The 23,717-nt window shown below is 37.9% G+C and overlaps 1 protein-coding gene, 1 long non-coding RNA gene and 2 pseudogenes across 5 annotated transcripts; 2 read left to right on the top strand and 2 right to left on the bottom strand.

Annotated features, from left to right (window-relative positions):
* Positions 1 to 161: 161 nt before the first annotated feature.
* On the bottom strand, positions 162 to 5,390 carry LOC148771666 (protein TRIGALACTOSYLDIACYLGLYCEROL 4, chloroplastic-like; annotated as a pseudogene). The gene is made up of 12 exons (XR_016030157.1): positions 5,143 to 5,390; positions 4,959 to 5,026; positions 4,781 to 4,839; positions 4,511 to 4,673; positions 3,804 to 3,898; positions 3,280 to 3,423; positions 2,977 to 3,041; positions 2,439 to 2,535; positions 1,932 to 2,195; positions 1,476 to 1,842; positions 896 to 1,218; positions 162 to 553 (listed from the first exon to the last, which is right to left on the bottom strand). The product of XR_016030157.1 is annotated as a protein TRIGALACTOSYLDIACYLGLYCEROL 4, chloroplastic-like (transcript).
* Positions 5,391 to 6,861: 1,471 nt separating this feature from the next.
* Positions 6,862 to 9,164, bottom strand: LOC148771665 (protein TRIGALACTOSYLDIACYLGLYCEROL 4, chloroplastic-like; annotated as a pseudogene).
* A 186-nt stretch (positions 9,165 to 9,350) lies between these two features.
* Positions 9,351 to 12,519, top strand: LOC148771664 (uncharacterized). Its single transcript, XM_088815167.1, has 2 exons — positions 9,351 to 9,354; positions 10,202 to 12,519. Exons 1-2 carry the CDS (start codon positions 9,351 to 9,353, stop codon positions 12,517 to 12,519), a joined length of 2,322 nt encoding a protein of 773 aa, XP_088671293.1.
* Positions 12,520 to 12,914: 395 nt separating this feature from the next.
* Positions 12,915 to 14,774, top strand: LOC148771663 (uncharacterized). Of its 3 annotated transcripts, XR_016030505.1 has the most exons (5): positions 12,915 to 13,068; positions 13,333 to 13,358; positions 13,489 to 13,568; positions 13,931 to 13,972; positions 14,354 to 14,774. It is a non-coding gene; the product is annotated as an uncharacterized LOC148771663 (long non-coding RNA). The 3 variants fall into 3 exon arrangements; XR_016030504.1 differs by lacking the exon at positions 13,333 to 13,358; XR_016030503.1 differs by having other exon boundaries at positions 13,333 to 13,568.
* Positions 14,775 to 23,717: the final 8,943 nt, after the last annotated feature.

Raw genomic sequence — 23,717 nt, 5'->3', positions numbered from 1 at the left:
CTCAATCTACATCGTTACATGAAATCATCCGACCACGGTTGGCACCTGGTAAAACATGATATGGTACTATATACATATATTGTGCTTTATCACCTACTCGTGTCATGGAACAACATTGTCAGCTTATGCCGAGCGGCGAGCAACATTAAGCATCCAATGCAAAACCTACAAGAATCAACTCTATACTACTAACAAAACAATTACAAAAAAATACATTTAATCTAAAAAAAATTAGTTCCAGTTAATGGTGGGAGTGAATGTAAAAGTTATTTTGGACTAAAGTAACTTTCATTACCAACAGGAAAAAAAATTGTTTAGATAAAGAAGTGAACCAATTGCAATTAAATCATGTCTCGAAGAATCGGAGTTCAATCATGAACTCTCTTTGCGTGGGGGAATACCAAGCTACAGCTTTTGCAGAACCAAGAACTTGTAATGCATATTCAACAGCATAAACAAGATCATTTATCACATTCATATACCACCGCTCTTTCTTCTTCGTCATATCAACACTCACCCCACAATCAATTCTAATTCTCAAAGGTCCACAAATCTGCATTTTTATTTTCGCAAAATGTCATAGGTAAGTGGTTATATAGGTTTAATTAGATTTAGAAACGTGAACGATAAAAGGCAGTTGAAGAAGCAAAAATCACATGAATCTGCAATTAGTATTAAAGGTCCAACACTTCATTTGATATTGAAGAAATCACATACAAGAATCTCCCATATGTTGTACTATTTTTCATAGTTCATATACTTAAAATTTTAAGAGATAAAGTTGCCCTTAGTTTGAAAATAGTACTACAGGCTTACGCACACCCATTCTAAAATACAAAAATCCAGTGCTATTAATATATCTAGCAGTGACATATCAAAGGTACAGAAATAATACCTTATGCTGAATTGAAAGGTTGGCAGAATGACAAATAGCCTGGATTTCTTCAACACTTGGTGCTTGACGAGAGTTGTAGAGATCCATAGCTAACCGAGAGGCACCAACTACAAATTTTGACATGGAAGGAACATCTACACGTGCATTAATATGGGTAAGGTCCAAAAAAGACCTTCTCGAAATTTCCATGTTATGCGGAGAGTGATGCAGATGCAAAAAGATTAGCTGAAAGGGCAGAATTTGCTCATTTGGCTTGAAATCCAAACCATCCACCTTCTGCCTTGGCTCTAACAGATTTTTTTCCAAGGGATGCATTTATTACAATTCATAAATTAGAAAAAAGAAAGAAAAAAAAATTGATGTTAGAAAGATCCATGTACTAAGAAGCATGGGAATGTAGACGTATAACAAAATATGCAATCAAGTGACTCCATTGGTTCAGGATAAGCACCGAAAGTGCATATAATAAACATCCATGCCATAGTCTTAACCAAAGAGTTAAAATGGAATGGAAAAGCAAGTCAAAATACTCCCAAAAAAGTAAGTGATTTGTTCTCCTTGGACCAAAAAGCATTAAAAACTACCAATGATTGCAGATGCTGAAATATGAGGATTGGAGAAAAATATATCATAGGGTTGCACCAATTTCGTCTTTGGTATTTCGCTCCTCCAAGTGTCAAAGTTTTTCTTGAAGGAGAAGGCACATTAGGCGCACAAACCAGGAAACAGACTAGGAGGTACAACATGTATGGATACAAGGTTCGTATCATACTTATGGGGGAACCTGAAGTATGGTTGATGTAGAAATGACAGCTCATCCCAGAATCAGAAGAATGTAGTGATGAAAACTCCAACCCCAATGTGAAGGGAACATCTCAGTAATTGCCAAGACCATAGAAAAAGAGTATCGGAGAAGGTGCCACGATAGTGAGATTATGATCGGAGAACTGCAATAACAACAACAACCAAGTATCTTATTGTATACTAATAAGTCTCGATGGAAAACAAATATATGCAAGAACAGAAGAGGTATTGCCTTGTGATGAAGTACATCCTTCTTCCTAGGAATGATGTCTTCACTACCGCGTTTTTCGAGGCTGAGTAGGAATGTATCTTCAGGTGTTAACAGCCATTCCGAACAGAAATTGAGAGCAAAGAAGCTTGGGTTCAAAACATGTGCCCAAACAGTATGCAAAAAAGATGCATCGGAGTTCTCTTGTTGTTGACTTTGCCTTGTTGGGAGAGAAGATGTGAACTTGTGCACATCAAAGCCTCCAAGCAATGTTGAAAACGTGCATAACTTTTAACATATTATTCGACGTCAATTCATTTTCCCCCAATATTTATATGTATACACAATTTGTTTTTGAGTAATTGATCATGGAGAGAAGGGGAAGGGCATACCAGCTGTCGCGAGCAAAGGAAGGGCGAGGGAGAGAGATTAGGCGGTGGAAAGAGAGTCCGTTACAATTGGAGAAAGAGGGAACAAAGGGCATAGACATGAATCTCAGGAAGATATCAATATGCTTGGGACGATAAAGACTTGTCCCACGCTCAACCCTAAAGGAATGAGGTCCTCCGGTGCCGGCCGAGCAACTTCGTCAACAGTCAGAGCCGTGGTTAGTTCAACCTCCCAAAATCTGTCGTGGTTCAAATGTCAACCCATCATTTTTATTTTATTTATCTCTTAATAAAGGTCATTTTAGTCGCCAACAAAGGAAAACGAAAAGTAAAAAAAAAAAAAAAAACAACAACATCATTCAAGGTTTAAATAAACAATATTGAATTATTTAATTAATTATTACTGATTGCTGTAGTAGCACAAGTATGTATAATATATGTTGTAACAATACTAAAATCAATTATTATTGGTCGTACTAAAAATATAAGAAGAATACATTTTACAACTACTACATTACTACTTTAAGTTTGTAAAAGAGTGACATGATGACATGAGCGGATTAATAATTACTGGAAAGACATACTCAATCTGCATCGTTACATGAAATCGTCCGTCCACGGTTGGCATCAGATAACACATGCTATGGTACTATATACATGTTTTGTGCTCTATCACCTACTCATGTCCTGGAACAACATTGTCAGCATATGCCGAGCGAGCAACATTAGGCATTGAATAAACCACCTACAACAATCAACTCCATACTACTAACAAAACAATTACAAAAAAATACAAGTAATCTAAAAAACATTAAGTCCAGTTAATGGCGGGAGTAAATGTAAAAGTTATTTTGGGCTAAAATAACTTACATTACCAACAGTAAAAAAATGGTTTAGATAAAGAAGTGAAACAATTGCAATTAAATCATGTCTTGAAGAATCGGAGTTCAATCATGTCTTTGCGTGGGGGAACATAAAGGTACAGCCTTTGCAAAACAAAGAACTTGTAATGCATATTCAACAGCATAAACAGGATCATTTATCACATTTATATACCACCGCTCTTTCTTCTTCATCATATCAACACTCACCCCACCATCAATTCTAATGCTCAAAGGTCCACAAATCTGCATTTTTATTTTCGCAAAATGTCACAGGTAAGTGGTTGTAGAGGTTTAATTGGATTTAGAAACTTGAACGATAAAAGACAGTTGAAGAAGCAGAAATCACATGAATCTGCAATTAGTATTAAAGGTCCAACATCTCATTTTACGTAAAAGAAATCACACATAGAAATGTCTCATATGCTCTACTATTTTTCATAGTCCATATTTTAAAATTTGAAAAGATAAAGTTGCCTTTATTTTGAAAATAGTACTATGGGCTTACGCACACCCCTTCTAAAACACAAAGCTCTAGTGATATCTATCTATCTAGCAGCGACATATCAAAGGTAGGTAAATAATATCTTCTACTGAATTGAAAGGCTGGCAGAATGACAAATAGCCTGGATTGCTTCAACACTTGGTGCTTGACTAGAGTTGTAAATATCCACAGCTAACCGAGAGGCACCAACTACTAAATTTGACACGAAAGAAACATCTACACATGCATTAATACGGGTAAGGTTCAAAAAGACCTCATAGAAATTCCATGTTGAGCGGAGAGTGATGCAGATGCAAAAAGATCAGCTGAAAGGGCATAATTGACTCATTTGGCTTGAAATCCAAACCATCCATCTTCTGCCTTGGCACTAACAGAATTATGTCCAAGGAATACAGTTATTAAAATTCCTAAAGTAGAAAAAAAATTGATGTTAGAAAGATCCATGTACTAAGAAGCATGGGAAAGTAGACGTATTACAAAATATGTAATCAAGTTACTCGATTGGTTCAAGATAAGCACCGAAAGTGCATATAATAAACATCCATGCCATGGTCTTAGCCAAAGAGTTAAAATGGAATGGAAAAGAAAATAAAAATACTCCCAAACAAGTAAGTAATTCGTTCTCCTTGGACCAAAAAGCATTCAAAACTACCTATGATTGTGGATGCTGAAATATGAGGATTAGAGAGAAATATATCATAGGGTTGCACCATATTCGTCTTTTTCTTGAAGGAAAAGGCACATTTGGCTCACAAACCAGAAAGAAAATTAGGACTTAGGAGGTACATGTACGGATACGGGGTTCGTATCATACTTATGGGGGGGAACCTGAAGTATGGTTGATGCAGAAATGACAGCTCATCCCAGAATCAAAAGAAAGTAGTGATGAAAAATCCAACCCCAATGTGAAGGGAACATCCCAGTAATTGCCAAGACCATCGACAAAGAGTGTCGGAGAAGCTGCCTCGATAGTGAGATTATGATCGCATAACTGCAACAACAACAACAAACATGTATCGTATGTTATAATAATAAGTCTCGATGGAAAACAGATATATGCAAGAACAGAAGAGGTTTTGCCTTTTGATGAAGTACAACCTTCTTCCTAGGAATAATATCGTCACTACCGCATTTTTCAAGGCTGAGTAGCAATGTATCTTCAGGTATTAAAAACCATTCCGAACAGAAATTGAGAGCATAGAAGCTTGGGTTCAAAACATGTGTCCAAATAGTATACAAAAAAGATGCATCGGAGTTCTCTTGTTGTTGACTTTGCCTTGGTGGGAGAGAAGATGTGAACTTGTGCACATCAAAGCGTCCAAGCAATGTTGGAAACCCGCATACCTTTTCACATATTATTCGACGTCAATTCATTTTAATTTTAATTTTCCCCCAAAAGTTATATGTATACACAATTGGTTTTTGAGTAATTGAACATGGAGAGGATGGGAAGGGCATACCAGGTGTTGCGAGCAAAGAGAGGGAGATGGAGAGAGATTAGGCGGTGGAAAGAGAGTCCGTTAGAATTGGAGAAAGAGGGGACAAATGGCATAGACATGAATCTCTGGAGGAAATCAATCTGCTTGGGACGAGAAACCCTTGTCCCACGGCTCAACCCTAAAGAAATGAGGTCCTCCGGTGCCGGCCGAGCAACTCCGTCAACAGTCACCGCCGTGGTTAGGTCAACCTCCCAGAATATGCTGTCCATCGCCCATCTCAGCTTCTACATTATTCCTTTTTGGACGTACAAGGAAAGGAAAGTGTGAGTGTAAGTGATAAAATAAGAATGAAGTTTTATGATGAGATAATATGAAATTAGCCATCCATCACCAGATCATCAGAAATATATATATATATATATATATATATATATATATATATATATATTCTCATGGTTATGTTACTTATGTTAGATGAAATTTACAGTGTTAAATCACCTAATTATTATTGGGTCAAATGTCAACCCATCATTTTTTAATTTTTTTATCTCTAAATAAATTGCATTTTAGTCCCCAAAAAAAAGAAAAAAGAAAAGAAAAAAAAAACAACAACAACAACAACAACAACAACAACAACATCATTCAAGCTTTAAATAAACAACACTGAATTAATTAATTAATTATTACTGATAGCAGCAGCAGCACAAGTATGTATAATATATGTTGTAACAATACTAAAATCAATTATTATTTGCCGTAATAAAAATATAAGAAGAATACATGCATGAATGTTGTAGATACATACATACATACAACAATGACAAATATATATATATATATATATATATATATATATATATATATATATATATATATATATATATATATATATATATATATATATATATATATATATATATATATATATATATGTGTGTGTGTGTGTGTGTGTGTGTGTGTGTATTGACAACAACACAAAGAAAAGGCATGCATCATCACATGACATCTAAATCTAATGTACATAACACCACTTGAAACTAACTAAACTAAGAAAGTATACAATGGCCATTGCTTGCAGCAGATTTACTATTCTTCATCTTCATTGTCTGCATCTCTGCGGTTGGGGTGGTGGAACGAGTACGAGTCGTGTGCAAGAGTCAGCACCAATTACAAATTGCAGAATACGAGAACCATCATTAATCATTTGATCGACATAACATATTTACATACATCGACTACTAACATTACATATTCTTGGGCTCGGAATTACATGAATGGGGTATAATGCAGGAATTTAAAAACCTTGACGTATATGTATCTGCATACCTGCATGCATTTTGTTTCTTTCACAAGTTAATTATATTTTTTTCTTTCACAAGTTAATTATATTTTTTTCTTTTTGCAACAACTACATTACTACTTTAAGTATGTAAAAGAGTGACATGATGACATGAGCGGATTAATAATTACTGGAAAGACATACTTCTCAATCTGCATCGTTACAAGAAATTGTTCGTCCACGGTTGGCACCTGATAACACATGATATGGTACTATATACATATATTGTGCTTTATCACCTACTCGTGTCATGGAACAACATTGTCAGCATATGCCGAGCGGCGAGCAACATGAAGCACCCAATGCAAAATCTACAACAATCAACTCTATACTAGTAACAAAACAATTACAAAAAAAATACATTTAATCTAAAAAAAATTAGTTCCTGTTAATGGCGGGAGTGAATGTAAAAGTTATTTTGGACTAAAATAACTTACATAACCAATAGTAAAAAAATGGTTTAGATAAAGAAGTGAACCAATTGCAATTAAATCATGTCTCGAAGAATCGGAGTTCAATCATGAACTCTCTTTGCGTGGAGGAATACCAAGCTACAGCTTTTGCAGAACCAATAACTTGTAATGCATATTCAACAACATAAACAAGATCATTTATCACATTCATATACCACCGCTCTTTCTTCTTCTTCATATCGACACTCACCCCACAATCAATTCTAAAGCTCAAAGGTCCACAAATTTGCATTTTTTTTTTCGCAAAATGTCACAGGTAAGTGGTTATAGAGGTTTGATTGGATTTAGAAAGATGAACGATAAAAGGCAGTTGAAGAAGAAAAAATCACATGAATCTGCAATTAGTATGAAAGGTCCAACATCTCATTTTACGTAGAAGAAATCACATACAGGAATCTCCCATATGCTCTACTATTTTTAATAGTTCATATTTTTAAAATTATAAGAGATAAAGTTGCCCTTAGTTTGAAAATAGTTCTACGGGCTTACGCACACCCCTTCTAAAACACAAAGCTCCAGTGCTATTTATTTATCTAGCAGTGATATATCAAAAGGTACATAAATAATACCTTATGCTGAATTGAAAGGCTGGCAGATGGACAAATAGCCTGGATTTCATCAATACTTGGTGCTTGACGAGTGTTGTAAAGATCCATAGCTAACCGAGAGGCACCAACTACGAATTTTGACAAGGAAGGAATATCTACACGTGCATTAATACGGGTAAGGTCCAAAGAGACCTTCTGGAAATTTCCATGTTAAGAGGAGAGTGATGCTGATGCAAAAAGATCAGCTACAAGGGCAGAATTTTCTCATTTGGCTTGAAATCCAAACCATCCATCTTCTGCCTTGGCTCTAACAGAATTCTCTCCAAGGGATGCAGTTATTAGAATTCCTAAAGTAGAAAAAAAAATTGATGTTAGAAAGATCCATGTACTAAGAAGCATGGGAAAGTAGACGTATAACTAAATATGCAATCAAGTGACTCGATTGGATCAGGATAAGCACCGAAATTGCATATAATAAACATCCATGTCATGGTCTTAGCGAAAGAGTTAAAATGGAATGGGAAAGCAAATAAAAATACTCCCAAAAAAGTAAGTAATTTGTTCTCCTTGGACCAAAAAGCATTCAAAACTACCTAAGGTTGCGGATGCTGAAATATGAAGATTATAGAGAAATATATCATAGGGTTGCTCCAATTTTGTCTTTGGTGCTTGGCTCCTCCAAATGTCAAAGTTTTTATTGAAGGAAAAGGCACATTTAGCGCACAAACCAGGAAGCAAACTAGGAGGTACAACATGTACGGATACAAGGCTCGTATCATACTTATGGAAGGAACCTGAAGTATGGTTGATGCAGAAATGACAGCTCATCCCAGAATCAGAAGAACGTAGTGATGAAAAATCCAACCCCAGTGTGAAGAGAACATCCCAGTAATTGCCAAGACCATCGACAAAGAGTGTCGGGGAAGCTGCCTCGATAGTGAGATTATGATCGCATAACTGCAACAACAACAACAAACATGTATCGTATGTTATAATAATAAGTCTCGATGGAAAACAGATATATGCAAGAACAGAAGAGGTTTTGCCTTTTGATGAAGTACAACCTTCTTCCTAGGAATAATATCGTCACTACCGCATTTTTCAAGGCTGAGTAGCAATGTATCTTCAGGTATTAAAAACCATTCCAAACAGAAATTCAGAGCATAGAAGCTTGGGTTCAAAACATGTGTCCAAATAGTATGCAAAAAAGATGCATCGGAGTTCTCTTGTTGTTGACTTTGCCTTGGTGGGAGAGTAGATGTGAACTTGTGCACATCAAAGCGTCCAAGTAATGTTGGAAAGCTCCATAACTTTTCACATATTATTCGACGTCAATTCATTTTTCCCCAAAATTTATATGTATACACAATTTGTTATTGAGTAATTGATCATGGAGAGGAGGGGAAGGGCATACCAGGTGTCGCGAGCAAAGGGAGGGAGAGGGAGAGAGATTAGGCGGTGGAAAGAGAGTCCGTTGCAATTGGAGAAAGAGGGAACAAAGGGCATAGATATGAATCTCCGGAAGAAATCAATATGCTTGGGACGAGAAAGACTTGTCCCACGGCTCAACCCGAAAGGAATGAGGTCCTCCAGTGTCGGCCGAGCAACTCTGTCAACAGTCACAGCCGTGGTTAGGTCAACCTCCCAAAATCTGCCGTCCATCGCCCATTTGAGCTTCTTCATTATTTGTATTTTGCCGTACAAGGAAAGGAGAGGGTGAGTGTAAGTGATAAAATAAGAATGAAGTTTAATGATGAGATAATGGATATATATATATATATATATATATATATATATATATATATATATATATATATATATATATATATATATATATATATATATATATATATATATATATATATTCTCATGGGTATGTTACTCATGTTAGATGAAAATTTACAGTGTTAAATGACTTAATTATTACTTGGTCAACTGTTCCCCCATCATTTTTTATTTTATTTATCTCTGAATAAATTGCATTGTAGTCCCAAAAAAAAGGAAAAAGAAAAGAAAAAAAAAAAGAAACAAAAACAACATCATTCAAGCTTTAAATAAACAACATTGAATTAATTAATTAATTATTACTGGTAGCAGCAGCAGCACAAGTATGTATAATATATGTTATAACAATACTAAAATCAATTATTATTGGCCGTACTAAAAATATAAGAAGAATACATCCATGAATGTTTAGATACATACATTCATACAACAATGATATATATATATATATATATATATATATATATATATATATATACAACGACACAAAGAAACGCCATGCATCATCACATGACATCTAAATCCGTAACAGCATTGGAAACTAACTAGACTAATGCTATGTTTTAATTGCCAACATGGACTGGAGAAGACTTAGTCATTGTTGTTAATTAGTTGCTAAATAAATGGAACTCACGTGATTAGTGGTTCCCTATTCTTTTGGATTTGTTTCCTTTTTAATCGCCATTATTTCTCATGGTTAGTTTACTAGTAGATTGTATATATAGCTTGGGACATATACAATACTGGATATGAATAAAAATACCTTCCTACTCAATTACTCTTCTTCTTGATTCTTCTATTCTCCTATTCTTCTACTTCTTATCTAATCTCACAAATTAACATATCAGTGGTATCAGAACCATCAGAACCAGGCTCCATGGAGACACGCAACAAATCGAAGTTCTAACTTCGTAATGAAGTTGGCGAGATACTAGCCAATCACGAGTCTCGATTTGAGCGAATTCTTAATGAAATAAAAGCCTTACGATTGGAACAAACCCAATCATCTGCTGAAACCAATCTATTCTCATATGGAGAAACATCCAACCGCCGCAACCTAACGAACACCATCATCGAGCAAAACACTCACCACGTTAAGTTATTCTTTCCGAAATTTATCGGAGAAGATCCAACGGGGTGGATCTACAAGGCTGAGCAGTATTTCGAGTTCCAAAACATTTCCTCGGAACAACAAGTTCAGCTTGCTTCGTTTCATCTTGGAGGGATTGCCTTGCAGTGGCATCGATGGTTGACAAAGTTTCGAGGGCCCTTGACGTGGGACGAATTTTCCAAGGCTGTTATCCGCCGCTTTGGACCAACGGATTATGAAAATCCCTCTGAAGCTTTAACCCGCCTTAGACAAACTACAACGGTGGCAGCATATCAAGAAGCTTTTGAAAAACTATCTGATCAAGTAGATGGTCTTCCCGAAACATATTTAATCGGTTGTTTTATTGCAGGTCTGTCCGATGAGATCCGCCTTGATGTTAAAATTAAACAACCTAAATCCCTAGTTCATGCAATAGGTGTAGCAAGACTTGTGGAGGAAAGGAACATGTTACATCGAAAAATTCCCCATAGCTTCCGCCTGCAAACGACACAAGCAATTCCTAAAGCCAAAAGCAATCCCACGACGAGCATCCTAGGCCCTCCACCCAATCAACGAGGAAAACTAAATCTTGCTGCCCAAATTCCCGTTCGTCGAATCACCAACGAAGAGGCACGAGAGCGACGTGAAAAGGGATTATGCTACTATTGTGACGAGAAATTTGTACCTGGTCATCGATGTGAGCGGCCCCAGTTATTTATGATCGAGGATAACCCATATCCTGAAGACTCGAGCTACAATGAGGATCTCACTCCCATTGAACCCGATCTCTTTGAAGCACTTCCAGAAATTGCTTTTCATGCTATGGCAGGCCCGGAACACCCACAAACCATTCGTGTCGTCGGTAAACTAAAGAACAAGGATATTACCGTACTCATTGGTGGAGGTAGTACTCACAATTTAATTGATCATAGTGTGGTGTCTCAATTTAAATTACCGGTAAGCCGCGATAAGAAGTTTCAGGTGATAGTTGCAAATCGTGAGAAAATAGACTGTGCAGGCCAATGCCAAGCCCTTACACTGAGCATTCAAGGTCAAGCCGTCACAGCCGATTACTACGTTCTTCCGGTCGCAGCTTGTCAAATGGTTCTCGGTGTACAATGGCTAGAAACTCTTGGACCCATTGAAACCGACTATAAACGGCTAACGATGACTTTCAAGGTTAAAGGAGTTCCACACACCTTTCAAGGCCTAAGGCGAACAAATGCTACAGCTCTTACCGATAAAGAATTTTATAGCATGCGAGGTAATGGATTTCTGCTTCAGATTGAGTCAATGGAAACTAATAGTGGAAGAAATATATACCCATATGAATTGCAGGGGATTCTTGATCCATTTGCACAAGTATTTGCACTCCCTACTGAGCCACCACATAAACGATCACATGACCATCGTATTACCTTACAAGCCAATGCTGAACCAATCAGTGTGCGACCTTATCGCTACCCTTATTACCAGAAGGCTGAGATTGAAAAATTAGTGAAAGAACTCTTGCAAGGGGGGCTGATCCGACCAAGCACCAGCCCGTTCTCCTCGCCGGTATTGTTGGTTAATAAAGCTGACGGGACATGGCGTTTTTATGTGGATTACAGGGCACTAAATTCCATCACAATCAAAGATCGCTATCCAATTCCGGTCATTGACGAATTGCTAGATGAATTATATGGGGCAAAATTCTTCTCAAAATTGGATTTACGATCCGGATATCATCAAATTCGAGTTAAGTCGGAAGACATTTCAAAAACGGCATTTCGGACACATGAAGGGCATTATGAATTTACGGTCATGCCCTTTGGGATCACTAATGCACCCGCCACATTTCAGAGTTTGATGAACGATCTATTTCGACCATATCTACGGATGTTTATTTTGGTTTTTTTTGACGATATATTGATTTATTCCAAATCTTGGGCTGATCATCTTTCACATTTGCAGATTGCACTCAAAATTTTATATACAAATAAATTATTTGCAAAGCAATCAAAATGTAGATTTGGCGTAACACAAGTCGATTACTTGGGACACATTATTTCAGAGAAAGGAGTGGTTGTCGATCCTGCCAAGATACAAGTTGTTCTCAATTGGCCTACACCGACGACAATCAAGGCACTCCGTGGATTCTTAGACCTGGCGGGATATTATTGAAAATTTATCCAACACTTTGGAACACTACTAGAAAATTGTGATTTTGCGACGAGCATTAGCGACGGATAAGAGATTCGTTTCTAAACTAAGCAACTAGCGACGACATTAGCAACGGAACACAAAATCGTCCCTTTGTTTATAAAATTTATTTAATAGCGATAGAAAGTAGCGACGGATGACAAATCGGTTACTGAAATAAATATTTTGTAATGGAATTTGCAACATATAACATGTTTATGGCTAATGTAGTATGATTAATTATTAATTAATTTATTTATTTATCTCCCATTACTTTTCAGTTTTCACTTTTCTCTTCCAACATCCCAAGACTAATCTCGATTCAGCCCCTCGCCGTCGATCCTGGCGTCCATGATCCGTCCATTGATCGTCCTACATCGTCGTTTATGTCCCATCTTCTCCGGTCTTCGAAAATGCCAAAGATGCAAAGGTCCCGAAAATTTTTAGTTATACACCTGCGGCCTGCTTCGTCGCCCTCTACATCGTCTCTCTAATCCCCACCAGACACCGCCGCAACGATGCTATCCAACGGTAAGCCCTAAAGCCGCCTGTTAACATATGAAAAAACCCTCTCACTTTGAATTAGATTTATTTTTATTCTTTGATTATTTTATTATTGGAATGATAAAAGCCCTAATACTTAATTGGGTATTCAGATTTCATATTGCTTTTAATAACCCTGCCTATTCCATTCAGGTACTTCCATAATACCTTACCTAATATGCTCGATTTATTGTTCTTATGTTTAAAGAATTGTTTATGTGCCACTTATGATAATGATTTCCTATTTTGCAGAGAATAACATATCGAAGTCAATCAGAGTATAAGACTTGAGTTTCAATTTTGATTTCACTTTCTGGATTTCAAATGGATTACTTTGGAGAATCAATATTATATTTTAGTTTTAGTTTTGAATTTCTTTGGATAATGAATATTGTTTTTATGTTTCAGATACAATTTTAGATTGCTTTGGAGAATGAATATTCTGTCTCAAATGACTATCAAATTGAATTTCGGACTTCAGATTGATGGTACCGACCATTCTCATCTCCTCGAAATGATTGAGTAGGCATACCATATGATTTTTATGTACTTTCTTTATGTTTTGCTTGATTGGGTATTGACATAAGAGTTTCATATGCCATTTTTCTCTCTCTGTTTTTTTTTTTTTTTTTTTTTTTAATTTAAGATCATGTGATTGACCAAGTGAATGAAAGTTTTCATTTTAGTATTTTATTTTTATGGTTTTGTCAAGATTACTTCAGTAGTCATATTTCTTACATGTTATTTAGTCTCATTTCTTTAGTTTAAAATTGTACCTTTGGAGTATTACTTGATCAATAACTCAGATAATACATTTGGAATCTTTTTTTTTTCTTTTTTGTGTGTGCAGAAACACATAACTGGTGTTCAAAAACTTGATGCTATTGAGGAGGTAAGTAATCTGACATATTAATTAATTGCTCACAAGATGTATTTTATTGTGTCATTTTATATTTCTATATAATTTAATTTTAGTGTTAGTAATGATATAAGGTTTCGTATTAACAACTAGTTATTGGGGGTGCTAATGATAATTCAGGGGAATGTAGGTGTTTGGTTTATATGCGACTATGTTTTCTTTGTTTTCATTTTTCTTTATTTTATTCATCTAATTGCTTCTTTTAGAGCACTACCAATTGCCCTCCATATTGTTTGATATCAATGGTCTTAGGAGCACGAAAGTTTTCTTTAAATTCTGATGTCTTTCAACATCATAATATATATAATTCAATTTATGTTATGTATATTTATTACTCAATTTATATGGTATCAGGTGAAACATAGAGGCACCGTTTATATAACACATCGAAGACACACAAGATTGATGAAGAAGGAAATTAAGATTCAAGAATATAAGTGCAATGAGAAGAATGTGCTAGCTAGTGGAGATGAGGCTTTCATGACAACGACATTTGCGCTACTTAATGAAGATGTTGGCAGTGTTTGGCTCCAAGCTAGCTTGTCTGCAGACTTTCATTGAAGCGATTCATCAAAGTCGACAGCGAGGGTTAGCTAGAGACGTTTAATGCACATGTTCGACACGCTACGGTGAAAATGTATAGTTAGTATTATCTTGTAGACTTTTAGGAGATGTTTAATGCACAATTGTATTCATGCTGTTGAGCTCTAAATAGGATTTTTTTCATTAATAAAATTATTTATGATCATTCGTAAAGTGTTCTCTTTGTTTTATGAGTTATTTAAATAAGTATATTGTAAATTTAAATATGTAAAAAAATATTGTATTGAAAAATTAATTAGGATTTGAAAAAATAATTACATATTGCAACAGAATTAGTATCAGATAAAAGTATCCATAATTAGCACCGCAACAGACTGTTTGCAACGAAAGTAGCGACGGACTTTGCGATAGAGTATTTGCAGCAACTAGCGACAGACTTGAGACGGAATATTATGTGGCTAAAGTTAGCGACGGATATATACTCGTCGTAGCTAAATTTAGCGACACGCTGTTTAGCGAAGGACTGAGCGACGGGTGTAATCCGTTGCAAAAGGATGGTTAGAGACGGAATAGTGTTGTTTAGCGTCGGATTTGTCCGTTGCTAAACTGCGATTTTCTAGTAGTGGAAGTATTGCGGCACCATTGACACAATTGCTAACGAAAGAAGGCTTTCGATGGAGTCCAGAAGCGACCAAGGCATTAAATCGGTTGAAGCAAGCCTTGACCTCACCGTCGAGAATCTTCCTGACTTCTCAAAGCCATTTGTTATAGAATGTGATGCAAGTGGACTTGGAATAGGTGCCATCTTGTCACAAAATAATCGGCCAATTGCATATTTCGGTGAAGCTCTTAAAGGGTCAGCACTCACATTGTCCACGTACGAGAAGGAGATGATTGCTATTGTTAAATCAGTCCGTAAGTGGCGACCTTATTTACTCGGCAAGCCATTCATCGTTCGAACAGACCAAAGAAGTCTCAAGTATTTGTTGGAGCAGCGGATAACAACTCCAGCTCAAACACGTTGGCTGCCCAAAATTCTTGGATATGACTACGTCATTGAATACAAAAAAGGCCAGGAAAATCAAGCTGATTGTCACTCGTCTCCAGTAGGTGGTCATTTTGGGTTTCATAAGACCTTAGCTAGAGTTAAGCGTTCTTTCGTTTGGTCTAATATGAGTCGTGCAGTAAAGCAATACTTACAAACATGTGAGACTTGTCAACGCTTTAAAACGGATTGCATGAGGCGTGCCGGATTGTTACAACCATTGTCTATTCCAGATCGCATATGGACGGAAGTATCCATGGATTTTGTAGAGGGGCTGCCCCCCTCAAATGGGTTTACTGTAATCATGGTCGTGGTGGATAGACTTTCTAAATATGCTCATTTCATTCCGTTGAAACACACATATACAGCTCTTAAAGTAGCTAAGGTTTTCATTGACAATATCGTTCGACTTCACGGGATTCCAACTTCCATAGTTAGTGATCGTGACAAGGTATTCGTGAGTTCTTTTTGGCAGACTTTGTTTCGACTCCAAGGTACTACACTCGACATGACTTCTAGTTATCATCCACAAACCGACGGCCAAACCAAAGTGGTAAATCGCACCTTAGAACAATATCTTCGTTGCTTCGCTGGAGACCAGCCACGAAAATGGGTTGAGTGGATTCTGTGGGCTGAGTTTAGTTACAATACATCGGTCCATGCATCGACCAAAGTAACACCATTTGAGGCAGTGTATGGCATTCCCCCTCCCAGCGTGGGATCATATATTCCAGGCACTTCACGGATTGAGGCGGTAGATGAGTATCTACGCGATAGGGACTCTATTTTGCGTGACTTGCGTTATAATCTATTGCAAGTGTTAAGTGTATTTTTTTACACTTTATCGTATCTTTTTATTTGAGCTTTTGGTGTGTTTTAACGATAATTGGTGCTTAAAAAGTTGATTTATTGTATTTTAGGTACAAATTGAAGAATTGGAAAAGTATAGGGTCAAAACTGCAAATTTGGAGAAAATATGGGCCAAAAGTGAAAAAACTAAAATCTGGAGATTTAAAGCTCGGACGGCCGTCCGAGTTTTAGTTCAAATTATGGGACGGCCGTCCGAGACCCCGAAACAGCGCAGTAAAAGGATTTTAATTGCACAAGGGAACTGCCTTCTTCCCCAAGTTCTTCACCCTATATAAGACCAAGCCAAGCACACAATTAGGGATCTTTTTACGCAATTTGGAGAGCAACAAAGCAATAACGAAGACGAAGAATTCGAAGACTCTAAGCATAGATTTATCGTTTATGACTTATTTTATTTGTGTTTTTCCTTTAATCATGAGTAGCTAATTTTCTTATTTCTAGGATTTTATTTGGAACCCTATGTGGGATTTATGAACCCTTTTCTATGATTTTATGCAAGTTTTAATTCCGGATTATTTCTTCTACTTGTTTTATTAAGTTCATGAAACTGGCCACTTTATGCGCTTTTATGTTATTGTTAATCGCATGAATCGGAAGATCGGGTTAATAATTAGAACTGTGGTAGAAGAGCCTTTGTGGTATTAACATAGGAATATAGTTAATCTCTTAGGTAGCCATTATTGAGATTTGTGCTTAATGCTGTGTTCTAGAATTAATTGCATAGGAATATAGTAATTGAATCTAGAGTATTAGAATCGTAATACACGCGGAAGCGGGTTATGATTAAATTAGCATCTCAGGTTAATAATCCGGATTAATTGCTTGTATAATTGAAGGAATTGGGGGAATAATAATCACATAGGGGGAAGAATAAAATCCTAGGCTTGTCTACTTTGATTAATCTTCGTTTTTAAATTGCTTTCGTGTTCTTGTCTTTTTAATTTACTTTTTAATTTATTTTAATTTAGTTAATTCTCTCTGAATTCGACTGTGTAGGGTGAGCTTGATAATAATTGGTAGAATTTAGCGTCTAGGATTAGATAATTAAATATTCCCTGTGGGTTCGATATCCGGACTTAATTGTCCACTATATTACTTGTACGATACGTGCACTTGCGTGTAGGTTTTCGACCAACAAGTTTTTGGTGCCGTTGCCGGGGAATATTTTAATTATTTATTTTATTCTAGCTCTAGATTTGAACAATTTTCACGATTCACCCATTTAATTTTTGTTTTATTTTATTTTTGTTTTAGGTACGGTGTATGCCTAGGAGACTCGATCTTGCCAGAGAACCGTTTGATCCCGAAATCGAACGCACTTTTCGAGCCGCTAGGAGACTTCAACGCGCAAACAATATAATGGAGGACGAAGAACGCAGAGCAGCGGGTAATTTACTCGAGGCCAACGGAAACCAAGTCCAAGACCCACCCCCTCAACTTCCAGTACAGCCAGCAGTTAGGCCACGGGCACTTCAAGATTACATAATCCCGACTCATGACGGATTCCGTCCTAGCATCCAATATCCACCCATTGAGGCGCACAATTTTGAGATCAAGCAAGGCCTTTTGACGATGCTCCAAAATAACGGGCTATTTAGTGGGTTGGCAGGTGAAGATCCCCATCTTCACATTGTCAATTTTCTAGATACCTGTAATTCCCACCGTCAAAACGGCGTTTCCCAAGAGGCGCTTCAATTAATTCTCTTCAAGCACTCCCTACAAGGAAGAGCTCGCCAGTGGTTGATGTCCCAAGCCCCCCACTCTATCTCGTCGTGGTCTCAACTCCTCAACCTCTTCATGAAAGTTTACAGCTCACCCGAGAAGGACGAGAGAATCCGACGAGAAATTCACAATTTTCTCCAAGAGCAAGGCGAGCAATTATACGAGGCATGGGAGAGATTTAAAACTCTTTTGCGGCAGTGTCCAACACATGGAGTCGAACAATGGCGGCAAATCCACATCTTCTACCAAGGGATTAACAAGAATGCACGAACGGTCTTGGATGCATCAACCGGGGGAAATTTTATGAGTCAATCGATACCGGATGCATTTATCATGTTAGATCAAATTGCTCAAAATCGGTTTGCCAAGTCAAGCGAGAGGACGGTTAGTGGATCCAAGAAAGTTCCCGGAGTGTTGGAGTTAGATGCAATTACGGCTCTTCAAGCTCAAGTGACCCAAATTGCTCAACAAAATCAACTCCTTCTGCAGCACATCAAAGCAAGTCCACCACAACAAGTCCAAGCCGTTGAGTCTCCATGTGAAATTTGCGGTGGAAGTCACTACACGCTCCAATGCCAACAAGATGCGGAGTCGCTCAACTACGTCAACAATGCGCCTCGCCAATTCCAAAATCAAGGGTGGAGATCACAAGGGCAATATGGAGGAAATCAACAAGGCCAAGGGTATCAAAGACCTCAAGGTAAATTCCAAAATCAAGCCCCTCCTCAACAAATCTATCAAGGCAACAATCCACCGGCCCAAAAATCAAGCACGGAGGAGATATTGGCCCAATTCATGACTGCCACCCAAGCCTCGCTGCGGAACTTGGAGAATCAATTCGCCCAATTTGCTTTGAATCAAGAGAATCGTCCGCAAGGGGCATTGCCATCAAACACGGATGACCCAAGAAAAAGGCAAAACGAGCAAGTACAAGCGGTGAGCCTACGTAACGGACGCCAATTGGATGAAGCCCCTAGAAAGGAGAAAAATAATGAAAAAACAAAGGCGACCGAGGCGGCGGAAAAGGACACAAACGTTCAAGGCAAAACTTCAAGGGCGAAGGTTACACCGGTTCCTCCCATCCCATACCCACAAAGGTTCCAACCACCGAAGTTAAATGCCGAATACCAAAGCTTTGTTGACAAGATGAAGGAAATCCGTATCAATATCCCTCTCATCGAAGCACTCCAACAAATGCCGAAGTGGGTGAAGTTTGTCAAAGAACTCGTAACAAAGGGACGAAAATTGCAAGGAAACGAGATGATTCAACTCACCGAACAGTGTAGTGCAATCCTTACGAGACCTCTTCCTCAAAAACTCGGCGACCCAGGTAAGTTTACTATCCCTTGCACAATAGGAGATAAATTTTTTCGATCACTCATTGATTTAGGGGCTAGCATCAACCTTATGCCTTTTTCGACATATAAGAGTCTTGTGTTGGGTGAAATTGAACCAACGGCTATAACACTCCAATTAGCCGATAGGTCGCTAGTCTACCCAAAGGGGGTTTTAGAAGATTTCTTAGTGAAGGTTGACGAATTTATGCTTCCTGCTGATTTTGTGATTCTTGATATGGATGAAGATAGAGAAATCCCAATTATTTTGGGAAGGCCGTTTTTAGCTACTTCACGTACTGTTATTGATTGTGCTAGTGGGGATCTCACCATGACGGTGCATGACCAAACTATTAAATTTAACGTTTTTAATGCAATTAAGCGTCCGCACAACTCTAATGAATGTTTTTCTATCGATGTAGTGGATTCTTGTTCTTTTGAAAATTTTGATTCGTTACACTTGGATTCTTTGGAAGCATCTTTGGTTGTAGGTAACGATTGTGGAGATGAAAGAGTGGAGGAGCAAATTTGTTGGTTAGATTCCGGCGATTTTCTCGCTCGGCAAAAGTTTGAAAGTTTGGATTTGGCCACCCTCACCACCCCCAAGGCATTCGAAACATCATTGGAGGAACCACCACAGCTTGAGATGAAAGAATTGCCCGCACACCTCAAATATGCCTACCTCGGTAAGAATGATACTTTGCCGGTAATTATCTCACAATCTCTATCTACTTTGCAGGAACAAAGGCTATTGGAGGTACTGCGGGAACACAAGACGGCACTTGGATGGAAAATTGCGGATATCAAGGGAATTAGCCCTTCATTGTGTATGCACAAAATCATCTTGGATGATCAACAACATCCGTCAGTAGAACAGCAAAGGCGTCTCAACCCCATTATGAAAGAGGTAGTCAAGAAGGAAATTCTCAAGTGGCTCGACGCAGGTATCATTTATCCGATTTCTTATAGCGCATGGGTAAGCCCCGTTCAATGTGTTCCTAAGAAAGGAGGTATGACAGTTATCCGTAATGCAAATAATGAATTAATTCCATCTAGAACAACAACGGGTTGGCGAATTTGCATGGACTATAGGACATTAAATAAAGCCACTAAAAAGGATCACTTTCCTTTACCTTTCATTGATCAAATGCTTGATAGATTGGCAGGTAAAGAATTTTATTGTTTTTTAGATGGATATTCGGGATATAATCAAATAGCCATTGCACCGGATGATCAACACAAAACCACATTTACATGCCCTTATGGTACTTTTGCATTTAGACGCATGCCTTTTGGTTTATGTAATGCACCTGCTACTTTTCAGCGGTGCATGATGGCTATTTTCACCGATATGGTAGAGAACGGTTTAGAAGTATTTATGGATGACTTCTCTATTTTCGGTGATACTTTTGACACTTGTCTTTGCATGTTGGCTAAGGTTTTGCGCAGGTGTGAAGAAACCAACTTGGTGCTAAATTGGGAGAAGTGCCACTTCATGGTGCACGAAGGAATTGTGCTTGGGCATAAAATCTCGCGAGAAGGCTTGGAAGTGGACAAAGCAAAGATCTCCACAATTGAAAATCTTCCGCCACCTATTTCGGTCAAAGGCATTAGGAGTTTTCTTGGACATGCGGGCTTTTATCGGCGTTTTATCAAAGATTTTTCAAAAGTTGCCAAGCCCCTTTGTAACCTTCTCGAAAAGGAGACAAAATTCAATTTTGATGGTGAGTGTCTTCAAGCTTTCAACGAGCTTAAGCAAAGGTTAGTATCCGCTCCTATTATTTGCGTACCGAATTGGGATGAACCGTTTGAGCTTATGTGCGATGCTAGTGATTTTGCGGTTGGCGCCGTTTTAGGTCAAAGGAAAGAGAAAATTTTTCGATCAATTTATTATGCTAGTAAAACTCTTAATGATGCACAATTAAATTACACCACTACGGAAAAAGAGTTATTAGCTGTTGTTTTTGCTTTCGAAAAATTTCGCTCTTACTTGTTAGGACCCAAAGTTGTTGTTTTTACTGATCACGCTGCCCTCAAATATTTGTTTACTAAAAAGGATGCAAAACCTAGACTCATTAGGTGGATTTTAATGTTGCAAGAATTTGATATTGAAATTCGTGATCGAAAGGGTAGTGAAAATCAAATAGCCGATCATCTATCTCGACTTGAGAAAGATGTAGACGAAAGCGATAGAATTTGCATTAATGAAAATTTTCCTGATGAACAGTTGCTTGCTTTTGATAATAAGGTACCTTGGTTTGCCGATTATGTAAATTATTTGGTTAGTCAAGTACTTCCACCGAATCTCAATTATCATCAAAAGAGGAAATTTTTGCATGATGTAAAATTTTATTTTTGGGAAAAGCCTTTTCTTTTTAGACAATGCAGTGATTTGTTGGTGCGAAGATGTGTCCCGGAACATGAGCAGCAAGACATACTCTTTCACTGCCATGGTTCGGATTATGGAGGACATTATGGAGGCGAAAGAATAGCACGTAAGGTTCTTCAATCAGGTTTTTTTTGGCCCACTCTTTTTAAAGATTCGTATAAATTTGCTATTACTTGTGATCGGTGCCAACGCACGGGCAATATTTCGGCGCGCCATGAACTCCCATTGAACACGATGATCGAAGTCGAGCCTTTTGATGTTTGGGGTATTGACTTTATGGGACCTTTTGTCCCTTCATTCAATAACCAATACATCTTAGTGGCCGTCGATTACGTTACTAAGTGGGTAGAGGCAATAGCCGCCCCTACTAATGATGCATCTGTAGTGTGTGCTTTCTTGAAGAAACAGATTTTCACTAGGTTTGGAGCACCACGGGCAATTATCAGTGATGGTGGATCGCATTTCGTGAATAAGCAATTTGACAACTTGATGGGCATATATGGTGTAAAGCACAAGGTTGCACTCGCGTATCATCCACAAACAAATGGGCAAGCCGAAGTTACGAACCGCGAAATCAAGAATATCTTGGAAAAAGTGGTAGGCCCAACAAGAAAGGATTGGTCAAAAAAACTCGATGATGCACTATGGGCATATCGCACAGCTTTTAAAACGCCATTGGGAATGACCCCTTACCGTGCGGTGTTCGGTAAAGCATGCCACTTACCGTTGGAGTTGGAGCATTGTTCTTATTGGGCGCTAAAAAAGATGAATTTCGATTACAAAGAATGCAAGGAAAGAAGGTTATTGCAACTCAATGAGTTGGACGAATTACGAGAGCAAGCGTACGAGAGCAATTGGTTGTACAAAGGCAAAGTCAAAAGGTGGCATGACAACAACATCTTGCACCGTCAATTTCAAAAAGGGCAAGAAGTTCTCTTGTTCAATTCACGGCTTAGGTTATTCCCGGGAAAGCTTAAATCAAGATGGTCGGGGCCGTTCATCGTTCAACAAGTCTTTCCACATGGAGCTATAGAAATCAAGGACCGTGAACTGGAACGAGTATTCAAAGTGAATGGAAATCGACTGAAACACTATTGGGGAGATGGTGGCGAACGTCAAGTGGCCTTGGTCACCTTTGCTTAAAAAAATAAAGAGACAAAGTCCGGCTGAAGACTGTAAACTTAGCGCTTCTCGGGAGGCAACCCGAGCTTTCGTTTTTTTCTTATTTTATGTTAATTTTTAGTTTGTTTTTATTTTATTTTTTTGAAAAAAAAAAAAAAAAAAGTTTCAGGGGCACTAATAAGAAGTTTTTATTTTGCAGGGACCTAAATGCAATTATTCACACGGCCGTGCAAGAAAAAGGGAGGAATCTCACACGGCCGTGTGAGATTTCGGGAGGCTACTGTACAAAATCCGGAAATGGGACGGCCGTGCGGATTTTGCCCTTAAATTTCACACGGCCGTCCGAAAATTCAAGGGGCTACTGCCCAAAAACGCAAAAGGGCACGGCTGTGCGGATTTTGCCCTTAAATTTCGCACGGCCGTGCGAAACTTGAAGAGGCTTCTGCCCAATTTTGAGAAAGGGCACGGCCGTGCGGATTTTTCACCTAAATTTCGCACGGCCGTGCGAAAAAAAAAAAAAAAAAAAAAAAAAAAAAAACAATTTCCATAATTTCAAATCCTCTCTCTCCCCCACTTCGAACCCTAGCCTTCCTTTTTCGAAATTTTCCCTTTTCTTTGACAAATTTCACCGAAAATTTACCAACTACACACATATAATATGTAATCAAGGTGGTTTGTTGTTGATTTGCGCCG

This window comes from Erythranthe guttata, chromosome 3, assembly GCF_056151865.1.
Source record: "Erythranthe guttata isolate IM_541 chromosome 3, IM_541, whole genome shotgun sequence".
In the NCBI taxonomy this organism is placed as follows: Eukaryota; Viridiplantae; Streptophyta; class Magnoliopsida; order Lamiales; family Phrymaceae; genus Erythranthe; species Erythranthe guttata.
Note: the sequence above shows the minus strand (reverse complement) of the source record. Positions and strands in the feature narration are given on the sequence as shown.